The following is a 25,930-nucleotide window of genomic DNA, read 5'->3' on the forward strand; positions in this document are numbered from 1 at the left end:
ATTTTTTATTCTGTCCCGGTTTAGTTTCTACCTCAACTAGATCAATGAAACAAGGCTAGTTCTGATACCATTGTTAGACCTATTAGGATCTCTAGCTGTTGCATCTAGTGAGTAGGATCTCTAGGCTAACCGGGAACGTAAACGAGAGGGGGAAAACAGCGTTGCATACCGTTGGGCTTGTTCGACGAGGATCTCTCCATGGCGGCAATGGAGGAGTGGCGGCGATGTCGGTGGTGCTTCCCGCCGTTACATCGCCACACCAGATTGGTTGGTTGATACCTTCGATCTAGAATACAGATTGTAGTATGATAAGCTTTTTGCCTAGAAGACCTAGGTTTAATCGAACCTTGGGAAGCACTGCTAAATGGTGTAAAGGAAACGTCTACAAGACTTGCTAGTGTAGTTTATCTTTAGTTTACCGGACCTATCTAGTTTAATTTTAAGGGGGTTGTGTTCAATGATGGAAATAGGCCAGGGTTAAGGTTTCACCTGCAGCTATGCATACATATATATAATTGAAGCACATATGAGTAACAAATAAAACAGAGATAAGAGATTGTGAGTATACTCTTGCCCCTAAAGCCAGAGGTGAAAAGAGCCTAATGGTCCAACCACTATTCTTACAGCCGCAAGCAACAATAGTTATTAAGTAAATGAATACATACCAAAGTCTTAAGCTAGATGATTGTGTCATGATCCCGAATGAATCACTAAACATGTACTGTTACTTTCCCCTTTCTGTCAGTGAGGTTTCGCGGTAGCACGCCGTTCTCCACTCATCCGACCTGTTCCCTTGATCGACTCGAATGATATGGGTACATGCAGATCATCAAGACGAGACAAAGAGAAAAGGATACAAGATTGTAAAATTCCTATTCATTCCTTACACATTTAATAAGATTAGATGCACATGAACGCTGCGAGGATTCACCCCAACCCGTAGCCCGTGAGGACTACTCACACATAATATCAAATACAAATATACAAATCATTGTGCAAAATACTTAGATTGAAATCACAATATTCTTACAATGGTCGCCAATTTTCAAGGAAATCTCTATTACAATGGTGATGGCTATAGCTATGGAAGAGATAGGAGATGGGATGGATGAAGTATGGTGATGGATCTCCTTCGGTGTGGTGCAGATGGATCTGGTGGATGGCGGCTCTGTTTGGCGACGAATGACTCTCTTTTCAGCGTCGGTCCCTTCATGAAATTTATAAGGTTTGACCTCGTGAATGCGGCGGCACATGGTACAGGCGGACGGTACAGGCGGGGCTTGCCCGTACCGATGCCCGTTAAAGCCCCTGGAACCGCCTTTTCGAGAATAGTTAACTTTGCCATGCTCCTGACGCGATTTTCTTCAGTAATTTCAAGTCCATTTGTCATTATGACGTGATTTCCTGCACAACATCCAAAACTAGAAGAGATTGCACATCTTTGCATTGAATAGTCATTAATGGCAAGTTGAGAGGTAACTTAGTTAATTTCTTGACTTAGCTAAAGGTTTAAACGCGAGAAAATATGGCGTATTTCACAACCATCAACTTCCCCAAGCTTAAACTTGATCATCCTCAAGCAAGAAACAAAGAACCATAAGGAACTTGGCATTTAAACCAAAACAACATCAAAGCAAAGTCACTTACAAGTGGTAGCCTTATGAGTCCATCACTTCTTCCATTTGAAAGCTTAGCATAGTTAGAAAAGTGGCAAGAATATAATAGAAGCATTGGTAACTCGAGACAATCACAATAAAGATTATAAGTATGAATAGCTAGTTGTGTAAACAATTACTCTAGCTTAAGTAGTTAACTCTCAGTTTGCCAAGGAACACTGGAAGTTTATGATCATCAAATTAAGTATGAGCATTCATGTCAAAAGAGGTATAAGCAATGTAGTATCTTAATTACGCCCACATCAATTGATCAAGGCTATCAAAACACTTTACTATCCATTCATTGCCTTTCAAGAATATATTCATCTAATAGTAGCGACTCCATGCCAAGACTTGAGAAGTGATATCTTTCGGATTCCTTTGACAGTTTCCAAGCAAAAGTCATGAACGATCTTTTAGTAGTGATTGTGACAATCATGGGGCCAGTGGTGCTAATATCCCAAGAGTGTGCGCAACAGTCATGTTGACACGCATAAAGCAATATCATACATTAATGCATATGTTAACACGCGTAAAGCAATATCTAATATTTATATACAACCTTACATCTTGGCATGTGTCTCAGCTACCACTAGATTTTAATTCCATCAAACAACTCCTATTAAGAGTGCTATCAAGTCTATCACAACATCTATGGAGTTAAGTATCTTCAAAGTTAAAACCTTAAGACAATTGGTCATCATACAATTCATAATTTTAGACTTCTTATTGTTGTACTTGTTTGGCAATATTATTTCCAAGGGAAGACTCGATTAACTAAATGAACTAGAGTAAGAACTTTCACAATAAACTAAACATACAAATAAAAGATCTGCTCCAATTGCTTCAAATCACTCCCACTGGTACAATATCTTAACAATTCTACTGACTAGCATAAACAATTCCAACTTCAAAAGTGGGATACATAAGACATACCTCTTGTAGGTGGCTTCATATTTACTTCCTTATGATGTGTTCCTTCAAAACTCTTGGTAGATCTCTCTCATTAATAATATCAAGCAAAGAGGCATTAGAAAATTTAGCTCTTTCAATAACAAGGATAAAAGGGGAAAAATTGTATTTTTGTGAATTGGGATAGAGAAGAAAAAAGAAAAGAGATCGGCGACAAAGTAAAGAACTAAAACAAAACAAATATAAAAAAAGGAAAACGAACTAAAACAAAAGGAAAATAAAAAGCAAAGTGGTGGAGGATAATTTTCATAGTTCCATTGGCTTCTCCAATGAGTGAACTGGGAATTGAGTTCGGTGGCGTTGTCTCGAAGGTTGATGGTGAGGTTGCTCGGGTTCTCAATGCTTCATTCGAGCGCGTGCATGTCTTGGTAGGTGGTGAAGTCATGAAGTGGCTGCTGCTCCTGTTCTGGTCCTTGAGATTCTTGTTCAACCTCCTCTTCTCCTTCGAGTTCATCTTGTTGTTGGGGTAGATTTGCCTCAACCCGCACATCATAATGCAAACGCCTATCCTCGAGAAAGAATAAACCATTAGGCAGAGGGGCAACGATCAAGTGATCAGCTCCCGGTATATTGAAGTAATATCTACCTTCTATTTTTCTAACCATACCACATGCATTCAGAGTAGTAAAACCAATACGGTGAGGGCCTTCCAATGCTCGTAAGTTACTTATATTGATATTAAGACTTCTTGCCAAGATGGTGATGACTCCACCTCCGCATTTGGGGCCCCGTGCTTCAAGTGCTTGGTGGTTCAAGTAGAGAACGAGAATTGTGCCCAAGTTTGGGTGGAGGTTGCTTTCTGGGAACACAGCCTTTGCGAGGATCATCATGTCCTCTTCATTATGTCTTGTGAAATCACCTCGTGCCTGCAAGGTGTTAGAAATAACATAGTACAAATAGCAAATAGCAGGGCACTCAATAGAATTTCCTCGGGGGAGTGTGCTAGATACTCTCAGCCTAGAAAAATATATGCTAGGTGAGGGGTTCAAAGTAAAGCATGCATAGAGGTTGGTGGTGGCATTGTTCTCATAGCCAAAGTGGTTGCACCACTCATCTAAAGTCAAATCATAGTCACGGTTCATCAAACGGAAAGATATCTGGTCGACTCCGGGTTGATTCTCCTCAGTGTTGTAGTAGTGGTTCACCGTGTGCTTCAGGACGCTGAGGAACTCGAGTGTCAAGCGGCGATAGGTGGCGGCCTCCTAAAAACAAAAGTCAAGCAAACCAACATTGTTGCAAAGAGTATTGAAATCATCGCTTAGGCCTAGTTGGTTAAGAATATGGGAGCATGCCCATTTTGTCGACTTGATCTCGCGGTCCTTGAGACGGTTGAAATGGTTGAGATGACGACGGTCTTCGAACTCGATACCGAGCTAAGCGGGTGAGTCTTCAACCGGTAGTGCAGCCTGTGTAGCCACAACGCGCGAGCAACTCTCTGTGTTCATCTAAAAAGATTAATTGGCGGTTTAGTATCTTAAGCACAACTTAAAAACTTTAACAAAAGGAAAAATCTGATCCGGTAGAAATAGACATATGATTATCCTCTAGACATATTATAAAAGAATCTCCTCTAAAATCTAAATCTAACATGCTCATTAAGGTGATGAAGTTCATAATATGACCTAAGTCTAGATTGATAATGGCAAAAGCTAGAGCATGCATTCGTGGATAAAAAGTCGGGGATCGAAGGAGAAACGTACCATACTTCAATGGAGTGCGAGGAATCGAATAAAAAACGAACGAAATTAAAGATCCAATGGAGTGGGTTTTGAGTTTGGAGGTGGAAAGAGAGAGAGAGGATATGAAATTTTTGAGTTGGTTACCTCTTCTCTGCCTGTTTATGGCTCCCGATACGTGGTACGGGGCGCATCCCGCCCGTACCAGGTGCAGCCGCCTTAGGACTAAGGCGGTCGATGCGGTACGGCCGGACGGTACGGATGTATCCCCCGTACCGATGGTCGTTAAACTTACAGTATCTTTCTCGAATTTTTTTAGTTTCCATCGTCGAAACGGTACGGGCGCATGGTACGGTCTGGTCTGCCCGTACCGATGGTCGCCAAAGTTACAGATGGTTTCGACAAATTTTTTAACTTTTCTTCCTCGAAGCTGCGGATGCGGTACGGGCGCGTGGTACGGGCGGCTCCGGCCGTACCGATGGTCACGAAAGTTACAGTAACCTGCGAACATTAAAAATTTCTGTGCAATATTCATGTGCCCTTGTGCACCAACATTACCTCGAAAATGACTAAGGAAAAACATCAGTATATATTATCAAAAATGCGCAACCGTTAGTATATAAAATCAAAAGCCATTGTTTCTTATTTTATTCTCCTCTTTCCTAAAGGATCTCATGAACACTCTTTACTAAAAGCGAAAACAAACGAAACAAACAAATAAAACTATGAGGACGCGGGTGCGCCGCCACCACCATCTTTCAGCACCGGGCACATCGACGACGATTACCATGGTGGCGACAAACACGAGGTTCAAGGCGGTTGCGCTCGGAAGGTTAGAGGCTCGATAGCTCAGACCGAGTATGAGTCCGCTGAGTGATGCCGAAGACAGGCAACAACATCGACGCAATTAAGTGAAAGAAGAATATGCTTCACTGTTTGTCGCGAAATACGGTTTTTCTTGCGTGGCTAAGTCCATGTCAAAACCGTGTGGGTCATGGTTGTGAGCCTGGTAATCGATATATTATGCAGCGGTGTTCTCAACAGGTGGAGGCGGCAGCACATGTTGACTTTGTTTTTGGCAGTGTTCTTCGAGTACCGGGTCTCGATTTCCAGGAGGTACACTCTAGGTCTGACCATTATTGATTGTACCAGGCAATGGCGGTCTTCTTGCCATTCCCTTGTTGAAGGCATTGTATGGACTTTGATCAGACTGTTCCTGGGTAAAAAAACACATGATTTGACTTTGGTGGTTAGATCAGGCGACGGCATCGTCTATGCATAGTTCCGTTTCTGGAGACATCGCTGTTGGAAAACCTAATTCGTAGTCAAGTGTTGCCAATGATGGTGGTTGTTTACTGCTGTTGCGAGTCATTGATCATTTTGGCGGGGATTTGTTCTTTTTTTGTTGTCTTTTTGGCGGTGTGCATGCTTAATGTTCCCCCTGACATTACGTTGGTGCAGAGACTGGGTGTAATTGGTATCTTTTTGATATTAATATCTTCCCTTTATCGAGAAAAATACTATTGTTTTCAGATGCACCGTACTTTTTCACATGTGATTTACTATGCTTGTTTAGTTAATCAATAAAAACAATCTATAGTAAAGTTAGCAAACATGTTCTGACTTGCATTTTTGCTTTAGTTCACATACTCCAGTGTACAGGATGCCGGGGAAAGTATTTATAGAATGATTAAATCCAATAGTCGTGAAAAGGTAATCTATTTTGGTGGTTGTGATGGATTTGGGGCCTCTGCCGTTTTTCGATACACAGCAACATTGCTCCGATCCAGGAGAACCTCTCCGGAACTATGCCTTGACAGGACAATTTTCATAGATTGTTCAAAGTGGAAAAATGGAAGAGCAGTGCAGAGGGCAATTATAAGAGAACTGAAACTTGACCACACTGTAATGGCTATTCTAGATAAGCAAGATGAAGAGGATGATTTTAAGGGAGTTGATGAAAGCTCACGGAATGAGATAGACAGTGTTGCCCAAGTGATTTATCAAACCCTCAGTGCCACCAAATTTATTATGTTTTTTCTCAATGGAAGTGACAACGAGATTGATGTGAGTCTCTATGGTATTCCTTGGCCTACAAGATATGGCAACAGCATAATGCTATGGACCTTCACAAGAAGATCCCTTACCACACATCATTACGGTCACAAAGCTAGCGAGCCAAGATATACTCACACTTATTTTCATTACTATAAGTCAATAAGTGATTTAGGAAGTTCAGAGTTTCGTGGACTACTGCACCAGCATGCTGCCACCATTGTTGATCACGTTCTTGGTATGCAAGACATCAACCCGACAATGGTCGTAGAATGTTTGCTCTATGGGTTATTTCTGTGTTATAATTTTCACATCGCCACGAAACTTGATTGGCTTTCTCATGCTTCCAACTATTGGATATGCGATGCAATCATAAAAGGTGACAGAGCCAGGGATATTAGTAACACATTGCATGGAGAGATAAGTTGGGACTGTGATGCTTCTTTGATTGACTGGGTGCTTAATAATTACATGCAATATATGGAGCCTCGTTTTCTGGTAGTTAAAGATGCTGATGTATACAAGGAAGGGCCATATCGTTGGATTTCAGTCACATCGAGAAATATGGAAATAAGTGGCTTCCAGACTATACCTGCAACGACGTCATCTGTATTTTTGGCATTTGAAAGATTCAATCACTCATCAATTTTACCAAATGGCATGTTTGAAAATGCCAGCAACCTTGGTGTGTTAGTTCTCTGTTCTTGTGCCTTCAACTTTGCATCACCTCCTTTCCGAAGGTGTCAAAGCCTCAGATTCCTTGGATTGGACCACTGCACAACTAGCAAAATAGGTGAAGAAGAAAATCATAATCATACAGAATGGGCATGCTTGTATAACCTTTTGGTGCTGGACCTCCGCTACACAGACTGGGATGAAATCTTACATGTGGAGAAAATGAGTCTGATGACAAATATTACAGAACTAAATATAGAAGGAGTCAGATGTTGGCAGTATACAGCTCAGCTACAAGGACGGCTACCTAACCTTCAGAGGCTCCGAATAACCAGACCAACATGTCCATGGGTGACGTCAAATGATGTTGATGACTCATTTATAGACAAGACATGCATGGAAATACTTGATTTGTCGGGGAACAGTGACATGAAAAATCTTCCAGCAAGCCTATCAAAAGCGAGCAGCCTTCAGATGCTCGTACTTGATGGCTGTGATGGACTGGAAAATGTTGGTGTCCCTAGCCGGCTACCGGCTTCCCTCAGGTGCTTCAGCTTTGATGGATATGGCCCTGCTTCCCAGCGTACACTAACTATTGAGCTACCTCCGAAACACTTTCGCCCGTCTACTGCAGAAGATGAGAAGGATATCAGGACCTCCAAGATCTCCCTAGAAGGATGCACTGAATTGGATAATCTGTTTGTGCGTGGGCTAAACAACCTCGTGGAACTGGACCTCTCAGGAACAGCAATCAAGATACTTGACTTCAAGACCATGGTGGTGCAAGTCCCAAGGCTGAAGCGGCTCTTTCTAATAGGATGCAAGCACCTTCGTGCAATCATTTCTTTGCACGAGACCAGTCTGGAGTTGATGTGCATAGATACACGGGCTGGAATCATGCGTCCTCGACCCTCCATCGACACAAATAAATGCTTCCGGTTGAAGGTGCATGCTATTGTTGTGGATGCTAGGATTGCTTACTCTTTTAATAAATTATTATATCCTTATTCAGGTCTAGTTGAGGATATTTATTATAATATCCATATCACTTCCTCACCCCGCGTGTATGATGGGGTTGTTCAATTTGAAGAAACCAACAACGAGAAGTTTGACCTCTATGATCAAGGGAGCTTGCAACAGCTTATTCCAGCATGCAAGTACAGTGATATCCTTAGCATGGTTGAAGATCCCCCGATGCTAGCTTTCCCGCAACCTCCGGCTACAAAGCTAGACCGACATATGGAGATTGCTGAAGGGAGCTGCTACTTGGAAAGAGAACCGGAGGGAGCACTAGGTCAGCTGATGCGGACTGCCGAATCCTTGTATTTGCACGATGTCTCGATACATGCTATTATTCCCGATGATCAGCGGCTGTGGAAGCACCTTAGGTGGTGCCGCGTGGAAAGGTGCCCCAAGTTGGATACCGTCTTCCCTTCAAGGAGCTATGGATTTTCTACATTGCAGACCTTGTGGGCATCAGATCTCCTAATGGCCCGCTGCATTTGGAGTAAAGTTCCACGCCTTTTCTCCGGAAGTTTCTTCGAAAATTTACATCACCTCCACCTGCAATCATGTCCCAGGCTCCAATTCGTGTGCCCTGTGTGGTACTCCTCCGTCCCCTGCTTGGAGACGCTCCACATCATCCACTGCGGCGATCTCGTGCACCTCTTTGAGGTGGATGGACGCAACCGCAAGAAAATAATCTCCGTCGGCGTGACGACCCGCAAGAAAATAATCTCCGTCGGCGTACTATTCCCAAAGCTGACGACCATCCACCTGCATGACCTCCCGAAGCTCCAGAAGATATGCGACGTCAAGATGGTGGCTCCTGCGCTCGAGAGCATCAAGATCAGGGGATGCTGGGGCCTGCGCAGGCTTCCATCCGTGGGGGCCCGTGCCCACGGCGAGAAGAAGCCGACCGTAGAGATCGAGAAGGACGTGTGGGACGCTCTGGAGTTTGACGCCGGCCACCGCCGGGACCACTTCGAGGCGCCCGTCCACTCGTGCTACTACAAGAATAAAAAATTGCCCAGGGTCTCCTTCCTCAGGTACGATGCTACTGAATCCACCTTTGCTGTTTTAGTTCTGCACTGCTCCTGTTCATTCAGTTAGCGACTGACCGACCGTTTTCTGTCTCATCTCTCGCATCGCCTAGGTGATCATCCAACTCTGCACTGCGGTGTTTCTTCCATCGCTACGTGAAAGTGATGGACACTGCTGCTACTGGATGATCATGCGTTTGGTTTGCTGGTGTGCCTCCTTGGCTTGCCAGCATTCAGGGGAGTGCGGTTGTCATCGATGGATACATCGCCTCTCCCAGTGGTGTGGTGGGAGCTTATGGTGGCTCTCACCTTATATTTGTGTGTGGCTTTCAAATAAGAAGAGGACAGATCTGTGCCTGCCTGCACAGACCTGGCCCTGTTGCGATTGCAGCGGCTTCATGTGTGTTCTACGAGGCTGCGTTTGTGTTTGTGTGTGCGCGTTTGTGTTTGTGTGTGCGCGCCTTTCTTGAGTGCTTCGCTATGTGTTCGGAACTGTAACAATATGACTGTGAGTGCCTTTGCTATTTGTTCGGAACTGTAACAGATGCCTATGTGTGCCTGCGGGCGTTTAAGCGTGATTTGGTTGGGAGTGCTTGCATGCATCGATATTGCTCAACTCTGTGCTTTGCCTGTTATGATTTTTTTTTGAAAAAAAAGAAGAAGGTAGCAGCTATGTGTGCTCTCTCTCATGATAGTGATACATCATGCAAAATGTCAACAGAAAGAACGAGCACAGTTGAGCAATATGACAACAATTTGATATCAGATATTACGCTGGACACGCGTCACCACAGCTCATCAGCAAAACAATAAACAAAGGTTAACTACCAGAATTAAACAAAGTTGGCAACACATTGCTGCAAATGGCACAGCAAATTCAGGACTGGTCCAGAATGCTCAGCTTCTGCAGCCAGCTCCCTAACAATCAATTCTCATCATAATGGTACCCGCAGGAGAACCAATTTAATCTCACTCTCATGCAGTACTCAATTTTTGATAAACGGCTGAAGAAGCTTCTCATTGATTAAGCTTGATCACCTTAGATGCATCAAGCAAAGTGACATAATTATTACCTATATAAAAGTTGAACTTGTTGAAATCTTAGAGCTTTGGAATTTGGATATTGTTCACGATTTCCTTTTATCCAATTAAATCTTGACGCGTGCGTCAGCGATTTGGGTTACTATTCAGTTGCATGTACAGTAAAAGGAATTAACACTATTTCTCGGTTCCTCTATTCCTGGACTGATCAAAGCGGTGAGGACTCCGGCATAGAACAGTCCAGAGGCAGCCCACGTCTCATTTTTTTTTATTTCCCCACCCCAGCAACCCATGCCGCCGCCAGGCCGCCATCCGCGCTGAGGTCGTCGGCTCGTCGCCGTCTGCTAGGCCGCCGCCGCCACCCGCCTCAACACCGTCACGTCGACCACCCCTGACTCCTCTTTTCTTCCGCATCGCCCCCTCGCCTCCACTCCCGCCTGCCGGCGACAGTGTTAACCGTTGGCGCCCTCTCGTGCTTCATCGGGTCAAGAAGAAGGAGCCCCCGCGGAGCTGCAGCCCTGCCCCCATCCGCCCTCCCGTGCTCTTGTGTCGTCCTCGAGGCAAAACGCCCGCACCTCCCTGGACTCTCTCCGTCGCCGGGAGATGGGAGTGGTGGTGCACCATGGCATGCAGATGACGCCCTCTCAGACCTGGGCATGGAGCCCCAAATCCGAGCTCCACCTCACTGTCCCATCTCCAGGACGAGACCGAGACACGCAGGTGAGGGATTTTTGTTGTCTAGATCTAGCGGAGAAGGCGAAAGGCCGGTGGAGCAGTACGTAGAAGATGCACGGGTCTAAGCTTCATGTACTTTGTTTCAAGATTTATTTCATCTACTTTTCATGAACAAAAACCGGTGGATTTTACACTTGACGCATGGCTAAATTAGTTTTCTTGATGGTGCATAGAATTTCTAAGTTTGGTGATCTGATGATGCAGATATTGCGGATGTTTTCCTTAACAAGATGTGATGCTGCTCCCATCTGTGCATTATTCAATGTGGTTGAATCCTTGAACTGTTATTTTCGCGCTTTGTTCTTAGTCAGTCAAAGGTGGAGAGCTGACTCATGATGAAACTACTATCGTTACCACAGCTTTGTATATGATCATTCATTGTATAACTGGACTGAAGTTTTAGAGACAGAAACTTTTACACCTTCTTGATTGCAGTTAGATTGAATATTTGTAGGTTTTTAGGCTATGCAATCAACTTTTAGTATGCGCGTGTCTTATGCAAACAGAGAAGGGCTTAAACATGGTAAACTTTCACAATGAACAAAATCATATTAATTCATCTCATTTGTGGACATCTTACGGTAGTGATTTGCAACCTCATAGCCTGCTCGCATAGTTCTTTCTTCTTGAGTTAGTTAGTTAGTTTATCAGATTATAAATAATATAATGTGCATCCCAATGTTCTCGATGCAATTAATTCTGTTCTACCCCAATTCATGAACGTATTCTACACGATACATGGGAGATGCACGAAGTCATTACAAGTTATTTTTTCTTTTGCTCAGACACCTTATTAATGGATTAACCTTTTTTTGCTATGCTAGAATTACTAATATTCATTACTCAAAAAAAAAATCATTACTCCGCAACTTCTGATAAATAACTCCCTATACGATTTAGAGGTGCAGCGGTTGCCCAGATGGTGTCCTATTTTCTTCAGAAAGACAGAACACGACTGACCTGCAAGGTATCTCAGATTTCCTTGGCCTGTTCATTCCACCTTCTGGTGCAACGTATTTTTTGTGTCAGTCCTATATACCCCTTTGTATTCTAGGTACCATATGTTTTTCTTTTGCTCAGACACCTTATTAATGGATTAACATTTTTTTACTATGCTAGACTTACTAATATTCATTACTCAAAAAAAAATCATTACTCAAAAAAAAAATCATTACTCCACAACTTCTGATAGATAATTCCCTATACGATTCAGAGGTGCAGCGGTTGCCCAGATGGTGTCCTATTTTCTTCAGAAAGACAGAACACGACTGACCTGCAAGGTATCTCAGATTTCCTTTGCCTGTTCATTCCACCTTCTGGTGCAACGTATTTTTTGTGTCAGTCCTATATACCCCTTTGTATTCTTGGTACCATATGTTTGGAGCTGAATGTTAGCATTCAGGGTACATCACTAACTTTGTTCCGAATTATGTTACTGACAATATGCATTGTCCACTCACTTTGTATGCCTTTTGTTGATCCTTATCAGCCTGCTGTAGTACATTTATGTTTTTTTTCTTTTAAAACAGAGTAATCTTTTACTCATTCATCCTAATTGTTGGTGCATGTTTCTTAACAGATGTCTGCAGATCTTTAAGTGTACCAGAGCGTGCAATCTTTATATATTTTACTGGGAGAACTGATATAGATGGTGACAAACAAATAAATTCCCATTTGAGGTATCTTCACTTCATTTTTTCCCTGTGCCAATTTGTATATATATATTTACTTTAAGTTTCCATAAAATTTGGTGTTTTGCTTACATCGATTCATTAATATATGGTTCCAGACAATGGTGCACTCTTGCGTACATTTTTTCCCTGTGCCAATTTGTATATATATATATTTACTTTAAGTTTCCATAAAATTTGGTGTTTTGCTTAGATTGATTCATTAATATATGGTTCCAGACAATGGTGCACTCTTGCGTAGACTAACTGTTGTAGCTTATGATATCAAGAGGAAGTATCATTTCCCCACATTTCTACTGCATCCATATGATGACTACAGTATATAGACACTTCATCTTGAGTGTCAACCTGTTCTTATGTGGTTATGCATGTACTCTTTTTTTATACATTTTATTTGTTGGAAAGTATTACTTCTTGCAGGACCTCTTCAGAATTTATTGACATGTTTTTCCGCACATTTTCTGATGTGAGCTTTGCGTCCAAGTTCTAATGCTGGGTGTCACTCCTGTTGGTATTTATGTTTTTGACAGACGTCAACATACTGTCTTTGTTCTTTAATTTATAAGCTAATTTCCATTCAAACTTTGGAAGTCATATCATTAGAAACATCGGTGTAATAAGCTAATTTCCATTGGAACTTTGGAAGTCATATCATTAGAAACATCGGTGTATATTCTGACATATCGATGAAATAAACTTGATCACTTCATATTTGTATCTATGATATGCGTCCTTGCTGTTTTAGTTCCCTGACGATTCCACGGCATGTATCAAATAGAAGGCATGAGGGGTAATAAATTGCCGACACATACCTTGCAAATAGTAATGTGTTGTTGTACAATTAATTGATTGACGCGTTTTGATTCCTGCCTGTTGCCTAGCACTTTCCTTTGTTTTGTTTGTGAAACCTAATTATCCTTTCACAATCTTTAACTCTCTTACTTTATTTTGAAGAAGTTTGCAAAAGTCCCCACTCTCCGGCTGGAGGAACTGAACAACAATCAGATTTTCGTAGCCACAACAAGATGTAAGTGTCCTTTTTTGGGAATTATTGTTCTTACTGTACCTACAAAGCTTGCATACACTAAGTGGATCATTCTCTTTATATGAGATCCATTTTATTCTCTACGTGTGCTTCTCTTCCAGTCTATGGAAAATGGGCTTCTTATGGCTGAACAAATGAACCTGACCTATCCCTATATGAATATATATTTTAAATTTGATGTGCATTTTGTCAAGCCTTATACCGTGTTATTAAAAAAAAATTACCTCAAGGTTTCCTTTTCTTTGCACTATAATGGCATCAAGGTTTGTGTGTCATCAGAAGATTCAGCAAAAAAAGTCGTGTGAAACGGCCAAAGCATGTATACGTGTTTTTCTTGCATCTAAGGATAAACTGTCCCAGCTGGAGGGTTTAGGAGAATAGTTTTTGGACTATTAAGGAACAGGAACACGGAGCAAAGGTTATAAGTAGTCCACATTTCAGCCAATGAGTTATAGCATATTTATCTTTTTTAAAATGCTATGGATGTATGTCATATGCATAGGGACTATAATTTTTAATTGTTGTGCCTTGAAAGCATATAGTTGTGCAGGGCAGCCTTATGTTATCTCTCATGGTTGATTGATTAGCTATATTTCCTTTCACTCCTTGATATATACTATTCAAAATTCTCATAACTGAATCGGATGAATACACACTTAAATCTGAATTGTGCATCTCTTAGCAGATACATCAAGCGCACCACCGATGAGTCACTTCGGTCGGAGCGTGACATCTATGTCGCCCTTGAGAAACAGAACCAGACGGACACCGACATCTCCATTGTAACCAAGCAGGACCTCTATCAACAAGGAAGTAGCCACTTCACTGATTCGTGCATCAACTCTCCACCAAGGGCAAAAAAGTAATCATCATTCTTCCTTCCGAATGCTGATCAATATTCTATGATGTCACTTGGAGTTCTTTTGCATCGAAAGAACTTTATTGTACCTTCTTTAGGATAAGCTATTGTATGAACTATGTAACTGAATTTGAATACTCAAGTTTAATATTCACTTTTGCCTACGGGCATACTCTCAAATGACATGGCTTAATAGTGATGCTACATAGTTCTTGTGAACATCAATTGTCTACCCACGGGCGCGGCGTGTCACGCCGCGCTAAAACTTCCTAGTAAGATTGATACAAGCATAAGACAGGTGCACAGAGTAAATTTTTGACATCTCTACCAGGCTAACTGCTACAGGACATAATTTGATTTGGATATGGAAACTATTGACTCTAAATTTGTTTAACTAGTAGTAACAGAACATGTAAAATGCCAACAGAAACAACACTACAATTTAGCAAACATGGCAACAATTTTCTAGAGCACATAATTCATCATCACGGCAACCAAAGTTTCCAGACAAAAATATCAGAACTAGCAAGAACTCAAATCTCTCACACAGCTTGCTGCATACGGTGCAGCAAGTCGAGGATCGGACCGGAAGATTCGGCCTCGACAGCCAGCTCTTTCACCATCACCTCCGCGGCACACAACTCCTTCCGCAGTTCCGCGTTGAGCACAAGGTGGGAGAAATGCTGGTCCAGCACCAACCCCATGGCCCTGGTGACAGCCCCGAGCGACGGCACACTCTCACACTGCTCCAGCCCCGGCATCTCCGTCGGGCAAGCCCGCGCCACCGGGAACCTCCAGTACTTGCCTACCCACTTGGAGAGGTAGCTCAACAGGGCGGCCACCTCGGCGCCGTCCAGCTCGGACACGGCCGCGGCGAGGACCACAGAGTCGACGGAGTCGGCAGCCCTCGACGCGAGCAGGTAGTGCAGGCAGACCTCGGGGGAGGTGAACCCGTCGTGGCCCATCATGAGCAGCAAGGCGGCCTGGCGCGCGGCAGCGGTTTCCTTCTTCCCCGCGTTCTTGCCCTTGCACTTGCTGACGGCGAGCAGCGCGGCGTCCTTCCAGCGGCCCTTGACGGCCGCCATGGCGTCGTAGGCGGCGTCGGAGGCCGGGGAGAGGAGGCAGCGGAGCGCGGCGAGGAGCTCGGAGGCGCGGAGGTCGGCGGCCTGGCGGAGGACCGCGCAGAGGAGGTCGGGGCGGCCGGCGTCGGCGAGGGTGGCGAGGAGGTCGGACTGCGGGTGCGGGATGGCGCGGGCGTCCGCGAGGGCGAGGACGACGTCGTGGTCGGAGAGGTGGGATGCAGTGGAGGCGATGAGGGCGGCGAGGGTGGCGGGGAGGTAGGTGGCGGCGGCGCGGACCGCGAGGGGGAGGTTGGGGGAGGGGGGCGGGAGGGAGAGGGAGTGGGAGAGGGCGGCGAGGAAGGTGGCGAGGAGGGCGCGGAAGCGCGGGGCGGTGAGGGAGGAGGCGGAGAGGGAGGCGGCCAGGGAGGAGGCGGCGGTGGCGAGGGTTGGGTCGGCGGGGGAGAGCGACCAGACGGTGGGTGGGATCGGGGTGGGGAGCGCGGAGGAGGTCGGCGGCGGCTGCGACGGCGGCGGCGCGGGGGTGAGCACGAGGTGGGCGGCGGTGGTGGCCGGGGTGGGGTTGGTGATGGCGGCGAGGAGCGTCATGGCGCCGCCGAGGGACAGAGCAAGGGGATTAGGGTTTAACGGGAGTTGGATCGAAAATGGGGAGGGACGGCTGGGTTTGAGGTCTACTATGTGTTGGCGCGCGTGTGGTATTTCCGGCCCGTCGGCCTACCTCCATTCGGCTAGTGGGCTTAAACTGGCCAGATGGATGGATGCTGCTCAACGTGCATGGCAGATGGGGCAAATCCTATTTGACGCCACCAACGCTAACAGAGGGAGTGGGATGGGCCTCGGCCTGCTAGGGAGATGATGCTCATCGGAGAAGAAGTTGAACTCACCGGAGACAGAGAGGGCGGGGCTGGCCGCGGCGTGCCTAGCGGAGGCGAGGCCGGGATGTCATCGGAGACGGGGACGACGCGGCTGGCCGCGACGTCGCCGGTAGAGGTGAGGCCAAGAACTTAGGGTAGAGGGTCCAGGATCTTAGGGTTCCGGAAATCAGCGGCGACGGACTTAGGGTTTCGGTGGTGTGGGGGCTTCACCGAAGTTGGGGGAGGTGGGTAGGTTTTGAGGGAGGTCCGAGGTGGCGACGGACCGATGGAGGGTGGCGGATGGAGGAGGTGGTGCGGCAAGGCACCGTGGGAGCTTCATTGCCACCCTCGCTCAGTATCCGGAGCTAGCCAAGATGGCCTAGAGAATCTCCTGGCTGGTCCATGACGGTTTAACCGGAATGGACCTGACCTTAAGCTGGTTCACCTGTCGGATTCAACCGCTGAAATACAACAAGCGGTTGATCAGCGAATACTCCGGGGTCGACGATCAACTGCGGGCGACCAAGGACAACCTGCCGACGGATTCTCTGAAGAAGAGGATCCGAACACTTGTGAAGCCTACCCAGGGCCAGGAGGTCCCGGAGATCAACAAAGATATATACACCAACAACGGATGCCCTCCGATGCGTTTTCTCACTTTGTCATTTTGCTCTTCACATTTGAAATGTTCTAACTTCTTCAACGCTTCCTCTTTCAGCTCAACACTTTGGCGGAGGATGGCTTCAGGGATATTTTCCGCACTCCCGCCGATGCTTGAATGGCGGAGGAGGATCCGGAGGACGAAGACGAGGATGAGGAAAAAGTTCCCAAGAAGAAACCCACTCCTCGCGCTACCAAACGTCCCCGCGCCAAGGTTTCCGGTACCGATACCGGAGTCAGCGGCGAGGCCTCCGCCAAGAAGGCGAAAACCACAGCTCCATCTGACCCTCCATGCCTTGACCTCCAGGAAGGCGGAGCATGTTCGGATCAAGCTGCTGGCAACAGCTGGAAAAGGGACGCGACCGATACTTCCCGGAGCCACATAAGTGTTTCAGAAAATAAACTCTTGGTTGTGAAGTTAAAACTTATCGCTTATGTCTTTTCTTTACTTGGTTCAGGAACCAGAAGAATCTCCGCTTCACGGGTTACTACCTAGAAGCCAATCACAAGTTTTCTCCGGACATCTCCGGATGTTGGCCCCGCCACTCCAGTTCCTCCAAGTACCTCCAACACCGCTCCCCAACCTACTCCGCCTGAAGCTCACCCCACTCCGGATCCCGCCGCCAAAACTCAAGTGGAAATAATTCCAGTGAGCAACGGGAGAAAGGATGGAAGAACCTCCTCCACAAAGCAAGTTGCCCCTGAGGAAGCTCAAGGAAAGGGTCCAGAGGAGGCGGAAGTCACTTCTGCAGATAAGGCTGAAGCTCCGGCTAATGATGCCATCGTATTTCCGGCCAACTTTGGCGATCCTTCTGACCTCTATGCTACGCCCAAGGCGTACTCCACGGTGGGCGGCAACTGTCGTTGCCTATTCAACGGTAACTCGGCGGAGGGATCCTCACGAGGGGGAGAAGAAGTAGGGGCCATCGGGCGGAGAGTCCTCGGGACGATGGTACGCGATTTACCAGCTTCGGAACACCTACACGATGACAGGGTCTACTGCTGCTTGTCTGGAATTATCTGGGCGCTTTCGTGTTGTTACAATGAGTTGTGGTTGTGCCTCTAGGGCTCCTAGGATCCAGCTTGTAAAGGCGTCTGGATCTAGGGTTTACACGGAGAGTTCTAGCCGGAATACAAGATGCCTAACTACGGGATATTACATTGCCGTGCACGTCAAGGATCCACCTTTCCTTATATGTCGTAATGGATCCGGATACTTCATGGGTCTCCATGGATCCGACTACCTGCATAGGTCGGTTGAGATTCGACTCCTGTTCTTGGGCTGGACTTCATCCATCTTCTATCAACAGCAACTGGGCCGCCCGATGGGCCATATGCCACCATCACCATTTGTGGACCACACGGGTTTGCCGGACTAGACCATGTCGTTATAAAGTATACCCACAACAGTAGCGCCAATAGGCGGTCTGGCCGGCGTTGGAGGCGGGGGGGTCGAGGAGGTAAGTGGAGAAGGAGGCTTGCGGGAGAAAGACGACAACCTAGGGTGAGGAAGAAGAAGCTTCCTGCGTGTCGGCCGACCTTGCTAACCACGCGGGCGTCGGTGGCATCTTAGACGCTAAGAGTGTCATATAGGGGCATCCGCTAGATGGACTAGGACAAGGAAATAAGCCCACATATAGGAGGGGTCAATCCAATACACCGACCAGGTCGATGCCTAACAGGAAACGCACACTGTTGTCGGGTATTGGGCCTGGCCCATTTACTTTTTCCCGTCTTTTCAATTTTTTGTTTCTGATTTTTTCTTTCATTTTTTGTTTGTTTGTTTGTTTTATTTTTTTTACTTTACTTTTCTGTTTATTTTTCTTTTTTGTTCAATTTCAAAAAGTTCAGATTCGAAATTATTTCAAATTAAAATATGTTCAGATTCGAAATTAGTTCAAATTAAAATATGTTCAAATCTGAAAATAGTTCAAATTTAAAATGTTCAAGTCTCAAAAATGTTCAAACTGAAAAGTGTTCAAATCGTAAAATATTGAACTTAAAAAATTATCCTTATTCGAAAAAATGTTCATATTCAAAAATGTTCGAATTCGAAAAATGTCCAAATTTAGAAAAAAAACCAAAAGTCCAAAAAAATGTTCAAGTTTCAAAAATATTAAATTCTAAAAATATTTAGATTTCATAAAAAACTAAAATTTTAAAATTCCTGATTTTAAAAATTGGATCTAAAAGGAATCAGCCTTTTGAAAACGTAAAAAGAAAAATAGAACAGAAAAAAATGCAGAAAATAAAACAAAATAAAAGGCGGGGGAATGTTGGGCCGGCCTAACAACCCACCTAGGGGGTGTGCGGCGACTGGTCCGTGCCGACCAGGTCGGCATACAACACCCCCACTACTAGGAATTAGCTTATAGACGCACTTCTTACCGCCGGCACGCTCGGTTCGAAGATGCCAGCAGTAAGTTACCGCCGGCGAGTTGGTTTGGGGTTGCCGGGGATAGTCCCCTTACCGCCGGCGAGTTGGGGCTGAAACAGCCGGGGGTAAGTTGGGCCGAGAGCACCCAGATGGGCCTCCCATTACCGCCGGCGATTTGGCCCGAAAACGCCGGGGATAACTTTAATTCCACCGGCGAGAAGGGTTTTATTTCCGCCGGAGGTAAACTTGGCCGGTGTGAGTGAGTTGGGCCGAATTTACCGCCGGCATTTCCAGTTGAAACTCGCTGGGGTATTTCGCACGCACTTATCCCCTTCCATCCCCACCTACCACCCACGACCCACACATCACACACCTCCTCCATCTATCCCCTTCCCCCGCCTGCCCGCCCGCATGGCTGCTCTCCTCCGCACGGCTGCCGCCCTCGCGCCCCCGCCTTCGCCCGCCCGTGACTCCCCACGACGGCCATGCGCCGCGTCCCTCGCCTGCTCCCGCGGGCACCGACGCGGCCGCTCCACGGGCCGTTGCTTAATTACGGCCAGACGCGCTCCCGACTGCGGAGATTGGGGGCCACCAACGCCGATGAGGCCGCGCAGGCGGCGACGCAGGTGAGGTTTCGCGCAAGTGGTAAGCCACCCCACTCTCTCCCTCCCGATCCGTCCGTCCCCAACCTCGCCGATCTGCGCCCGACTCGACCCGCGCCGCCCGCGCGCGCCGTACGTACGGTCTCCCTCACCTCCTCCCTCTTCTCCTTCCAGGTCAGCAACGCCTTCGTGATGCAGTACTACAACATCCTCCACCAGCCCCCGGAGCTCGTCTTCCGCTTCTACCAGGAGGCCAGCCACATCGGCTGCCCCGCCACCGCTGGCGCCGACCTCGACACCGTCACCACCTTGGAGGTAACCCCGTCCGCCCTCCTCCCACTCCCCTCGGCCCGGATCTGGCCCTCCGCGTCCGATATTTCCCAAAGAACCATGGCGAAATGTAGTGCTCGCAAGGAGATGGCCCCAGCCCGGCCGCCACTACGTATTTTATTCCAGTTTGCAGCACTTGATAATTGCATGTATACCCGATGGTACAAGTAGAGTTCAGCTAGCCATAGTCTGATTCACTTTGCCCAAATCTGAAACTAGCTACACTAGCAGTACTGCAGTCTAGCAAAACTGAGATATCAATGGATTAAAAAGCACTCCTAATGAGTACTTTTTTTGTGTAAGATAATTTAGGACTAGACCGTTGTCTTGATTTAATCTTTAGAAAGAATGAGTATTTCTCAATTACAAACTTATTAGCTATGGAGTACTTGAAAAATGCAGCCTCCAATAGATTAGGTAGCTGGTCGTAATTGAAGAACAAATGCAAGGCTTGCTGTTATCTTATTGTCAGATGTTGACCAAGTGATTTTTGTCCAATCTTTATGATATGTACTGTACTCCATTCCAGCAGAGTTGTAATATGCTCGTGAATTCTGCTATTTGTAATAGGAGGCCAATGTATACCCCTGCAACCGATGGCTTGCTAAGTTTTGGGCAGTTGCTGCCAACGCATCCTTATAATTTCCGATCTCTGCCTATCCACCATCTTGAAGGACACCCAAATATGGAAAATTTGCACTTTGTTGGTGCTTCTCCACATGTTTAATTTATGTGTTTATCCATGATTTGATTGAGCATATTTGGAAAGAATATAGGCCACTATAGATCATTTTCATGTGTTTATCCATGTAATGCTAAATATTATTTATATATTTTAATAACATTACATTTGCAGGGCTAGAGGAGAAGAGCAGAAGCAGTGATCTAGGCCGTGCCATGCGGGAGAAGAGGAGAATCACAGCGAGATGCAGGACCTGCCGGCTAGGTGCCGTGCCGGAGGTGTTGGCTAGGTGCTGGGCCGGAGGTGCCATGCTGGAGGTGCCCACTAGTAGACGATGTCGTTGGCGAGCTGAGACGGGCAACGTCTTCGGCACGCTGAGACGGAGCTGGCGACGAGAAGGCGACGTCGCTGGCGAGCTGAGAAGGACGACGTAACAGTCTTTGTGTTTTCTAAACATACTGTTGGTCTATGCGTTGTAGTATAGTACCTGTTCTGTTTAAATAAAATAAAAAAGACAAATTGGCCTTTCCGTGAATGTGTGGACCTGCGGTTTTTTTTTAAAATTCTATACAAACTTATCGCTGGCGAACTGGGCTGTGCGCTGGGGGTAGTTTAAATTAGCGCTGGCAAATCGGCATGTGCCAGCGGTAGCAAATACCGCCGGCGAATACACGAAAACGCCGGGGATAATGGCATGTTACCGCTGGCGAAACGAAAGGTGCCGGCGGTAACCACTTACCACCGGCGAGGTGATCGCCGGCGAACACGAAAACGCCGGCGGTAGCCCAATTCTGTGCGTCGGCGGTAAGCAAAATCCTAGTAGTGCCCTATAGGAGGTGCGCAAGCCCTATGTCAAGAGTTGTACCTTCCGAACACCATCCCCGGGGGTCCATCGAACTCTTCAACACTAGGCCGGTCGCACATGGCCATCGCGGGAACTAGATATATGTACAATGAGTATTCAAATTTAGGCACAAGAAAATCAATCGCAGGCTCAGCCTCGTTGTGCCGCTGAATCGAACTTTGAGTTGGCGGGAGACATGAAGGTTTATTGTAGATGTTATGAGCAAGGAGTATGTAATTTTTCTTGGCCGAATATAATGGGTATTCACCTGAATACCTATGATTATGCTTGTGTCCGCCACTGACATTACGTCTTGATTGGCATTTTGGCAATTCAATCATTGTATGGTGTGGTTGCTATATTAACTAGTTGAATGTTGCCACGAGCTATAGATGGATCATTCAAAACATGTATAATTCGGTATGTGCAGAACATATAAAGCTAACACAAATGGATCTCTTCTCCTAGGGCTAGCCAATGTTTGCCATGCTGCTGTCAACTCCCAATCAACCAGTAAATCAAAATTGACAGGGAAATTGTTTTTTCACTACAGATAATCTATTTGGAGGAACATCTTGTCAACGCCACCGGTCCACGAGTTAGTCGTTACCGTTGTTACCTAGCGGTGAGTTATATACTAATTAAGTTGGTTTATGTACGTGACGTAGATGCAGAGCACATGCATATCTGAGGTACGAATTGGCCAAAGGCGAGCGGCGGCACATAGCCACGGGCCACGGCGATCCTCTTGCCCGTTGACCACCGCCGTGTTCGTCTTGTCAGGATCCATCGATCCATGCATCGATCGCGGCTTCAGTTCGGTTGATCAGGAGCTAGCTCCCTTCTCCTCTGTGCTCCCGCTGTTGTGTAGGCTGGCGCACACGCTCTGCGTGCCAACACAAACTGAAAGAGAGGCGTGTGAACTGGGAGCTGGAGCTGATGACACAAGAAACGCGTTGGCGAACACGTAAACAGGCAGGGCACCGTCGATGTACCGAATGTGGTCGACGGTGCGGTCTGACGTGTGCACTTTGTAGGGGTGAAAATCCGGTTCATGTAAACACCTGCCTAAATACAGCGCAAGATTTATCAAATTGATTGACTGATAAATTTTCCAAAATTTCGTTCAGTATTACTCCAAAATCAGAGGGTCATGTCTGATTTTAGAAAAAAATTATTTGGGTTCTTTAGCAATAAAATTGTTCTTCTTGCTAGAAATTGCTTTCAAGTATATTTTATGGGTATGACTAATTTAGACGAGCTTAATTCGCAGTCAAGTGATGTCATCCAATAACTTAGTAGGGCGTGAACCATTTTTTACAACTCACTTGCGATTTAGAAAACTAAATTCCAACCCAACTTATAACAAGAAAAATCTCAGTTGCAGTGGGACTGGCAACTAAAAAATCTTGACTGTCAGTAAAAAAAAATCTGAGTTGCAACCTCATTTCCAAATAAAACCTTAGTTTCAACTCCGCTTGCAGTTCATGATGCGCATGAATTGCAATGCACATCTACTAGTTGTGAACTTCACTGATCAGAAAGCTAGTTTCGAGTTAGCTGAAAATTGGTAATTCCTGTATTTTATAAAATATTTTTTGACTCAAGATTCTGAAAAATACTCCATGTTTGTGTGAGTGTGTGCGTGTGCGGGTGCATGCGTGTGTGTTTGAATCAACCAAGTTTTGACGCAACTAATCATGTAGACTACATGACATTACATTCTTGTTCTTTTCCTTTATACTCCTTCTTTTTTACCTTTATACTCCTTCGATATACAAACGGCAACACTACATGGCAGTGGTGGATCTATATTTTTTTTAGGGTGGGGCAACTAAGATAATGTCAATATGTATATGAGCTATATTTTTAAACTTTTCTTTTCTCTCACTAAAAAAATGAGGTACGATGAAATGCTAGCTCCGACACTACTACAGGGGGCGGACGCGCGCCTAGCTAGCTAAGGAATTGCATGCTGGGCTTAATGCCAAAAATACCTTATGCTGATTGTAACAATATATGTTTTACGTTGAAAATGTAAATATTGTACTCTAAATATTATCAAAGCTGACAAAGTTTAATTTCAATTATACTATGAACGCAAACTGATTTACAAAGGTTAACAGAGGGAATGTCATTCTGCACGTCCGTAAGCAAACTCCGTAAAAGTAAGGAGTGGTGTTTTGGCACATGTAAGCATATGATTTCTATATTTTGAAATGCATCTTAGACATACTTTAAAATGTAAAAAATAGAATAAAAAATTCACACATACATCTTCACGTGCTACGTGCCAATAAAGTTGTTTCATGAAAAATCGACTCGTCGTATGGCGTGTATAAAAAGGACGAAATCCAGTGCTAAAATAAGGCTTTTGACAAGATTTATTTTATCTTTTTTACATAGATCACAAAAAATATCGTTTTTTAGGAAACTTGACAGACACATATATTATGGAGATGTATATGTAAAAAAAAAATTGACACATCGAAATAAGTTTTTGTGGCAGGAGCTGCATATACACCCGGGAGCCGAATTAAATTTCTGGCAGAAGTAGTGTTACCTAAGGAAAAATATACATGTAGTACCTAGAACTAGCTAGGTACTCAGTACAAGTCGAGTACAGCAGTCGGTACATGCATACGTGCGCGCTAGTACGTGCCTACGTCGAAGGCTAGCTAGTTCGACCCAGCTGTTGCACCGACGGGGCGAGCGATGACGACGACTCTGCTTGACGTTCCTCTGCCGCCACAAAGGAAACCAACGATCGCATCGGACTGCCGGACGGCTAAGTTTAAGAGCGCGCCGAGCAGCATGCCGGCGACGGGGGCGACGACGTAGATCCAGATGTGGGTGTACCTCCCGAAGACGATCGCGGGGCCCAGGCTCCTCACCGGGTTCATCGACCCTCCCGACACCGGCCCGATCACCAGCCCCAGCGTCCCCACCGCCGCTCCAATGGCCATCCCTCCCACCGCCTTGCTCTGCATGCAGTGCAACAATGGACGATTCTGTTAGTTAGCGTTGTAGCGGCGAGTGAGTGAGTATGTAAATTTGTGTACGCACGGCCGAGCTCCTGGCGACGGTGGCGATGACGATCATGAGCACGGCGGAGGCGAGGAGCTCCAGGAGGAACGGCAGCCGCGCGCCCGCGCCCGGCGGCCTGGGCACGGTGCCGTAGAAGTCCTCCTCGCGCGTCCGCATGACGGCGTTGACGGAGAGGCAGGCGAGCACGGAGGCGCCGAGCTGGGCCGCGGCGTAGAGCGGGAGCTTGCGCCAGGGGAAGTAGCGGAAGGCGGCGAAGGTGACGGTGACGGCTGGGTTGAGGTGCGCCGGGCCCATCCAGCCCAGCACGAAGGCGACGGTGAGGCCGACGACGAGGCACACCGTCGGGAAACTGAGCGCGTGGCGCGTCTCCTGCATCACCGCCGCCGTGCACGACCAGAACACCACCAGGAACGTCGCCACGCCCTCCAGGCTCCAGCACCAGCTTCAGTCACACGATCGATCGAATCGATCACAAGTTAACTAAAGCATGTCACTTGACAGTGTCAGTTCTTAGCTCGTTTCTCTGTACCTCCCGTATGAGATTGCCAATGGCGAGACGGTTGGTGCCATGGCCGGCGGACGGCGGCAGCTCCAGGCCACGGCGAGCCTGCTCAAGGTCCTGCCCGGTCGCCGCGGCGACGCGCTCGCCGTCGGTCATCTTGTCAAGATCCATGGAGGTGAATTTCACCGTTCGCTCGTGTGCTCCATTGCTGCCGCCAATATAAACGTCTCGGCCACACACCGCGCATATGTAACGGGCTGGAGCAGATCAAGCCGCGGTGGCTGGAGCACACGCTCTTGGCGTCTCAGAAACTCAAGGGTAAAACGGGCGAATTGGTGCTGCTAGTTCTGCTGCTTGCTGTTACGGGAGAGTGTGCACGTACTACGTACCGGATCAACTGAATTAACCATACTGCTGTTGCACTTGCTTTGTGTGCTGCTTCAGCTGGCCAGATAAAGATCCTCATCGTTCCTCCATCACCTTATCTTAAAATCGCAAACTTAAAA

At 46.3% G+C, this 25,930-nt stretch overlaps 4 protein-coding genes across 8 annotated transcripts; 2 read left to right on the forward strand and 2 right to left on the reverse strand.

Moving 5' to 3' along the window:
* Nucleotides 1-6,619: 6,619 nt before the first annotated feature.
* On the forward strand, nucleotides 6,620-9,145 carry LOC124664561. The gene has a single exon (XM_047202049.1). The coding sequence runs from the start codon at nucleotides 6,620-6,622 to the stop codon at nucleotides 9,143-9,145; it is 2,526 nt and encodes an 841-aa protein (XP_047058005.1).
* Nucleotides 9,146-10,478: 1,333 nt separating this feature from the next.
* LOC124667669 lies at nucleotides 10,479-14,665 on the forward strand. 5 transcript variants are annotated; one of them, XM_047204930.1, is made up of 7 exons: nucleotides 10,479-10,836; nucleotides 11,056-11,168; nucleotides 11,752-11,818; nucleotides 12,065-12,131; nucleotides 12,431-12,530; nucleotides 13,497-13,569; nucleotides 14,270-14,665. In XM_047204930.1, the coding sequence occupies exons 1-6, from the start codon at nucleotides 10,720-10,722 to the stop codon at nucleotides 13,534-13,536; spliced, it is 504 nt and encodes a 167-aa protein (XP_047060886.1). In that variant the 5' UTR covers nucleotides 10,479-10,719; the 3' UTR covers nucleotides 13,537-13,569; nucleotides 14,270-14,665. The 5 variants fall into 5 exon arrangements, with proteins under 5 accessions (XP_047060886.1, XP_047060884.1, XP_047060888.1 ...); XM_047204928.1 differs by having other exon boundaries at nucleotides 14,273-14,665; XM_047204932.1 differs by having other exon boundaries at nucleotides 13,500-13,569.
* A 131-nt stretch (nucleotides 14,666-14,796) lies between these two features.
* On the reverse strand, nucleotides 14,797-16,113 carry LOC124659026. The gene has a single exon (XM_047196992.1). The coding sequence runs from the start codon at nucleotides 16,111-16,113 to the stop codon at nucleotides 14,989-14,991; it is 1,125 nt and encodes a 374-aa protein (XP_047052948.1). The 3' UTR covers nucleotides 14,797-14,988.
* Nucleotides 16,114-22,700: 6,587 nt separating this feature from the next.
* On the reverse strand, nucleotides 22,701-25,595 carry LOC124664562 (aquaporin NIP4-1-like). Its single transcript, XM_047202050.1, has 4 exons — nucleotides 25,438-25,595; nucleotides 24,941-25,352; nucleotides 24,563-24,858; nucleotides 22,701-22,938 (listed from the first exon to the last, which is right to left on the reverse strand). Exons 1-4 carry the CDS (start codon nucleotides 25,593-25,595, stop codon nucleotides 22,701-22,703), a joined length of 1,104 nt encoding a protein of 367 aa, XP_047058006.1.
* Between the last annotated feature and the right edge of the window lie 335 nt (nucleotides 25,596-25,930).

The sequence above is a fragment of the Lolium rigidum genome, chromosome 6, assembly GCF_022539505.1.
Source record: "Lolium rigidum isolate FL_2022 chromosome 6, APGP_CSIRO_Lrig_0.1, whole genome shotgun sequence".
Classification (NCBI taxonomy): Eukaryota; Viridiplantae; Streptophyta; class Magnoliopsida; order Poales; family Poaceae; genus Lolium; species Lolium rigidum.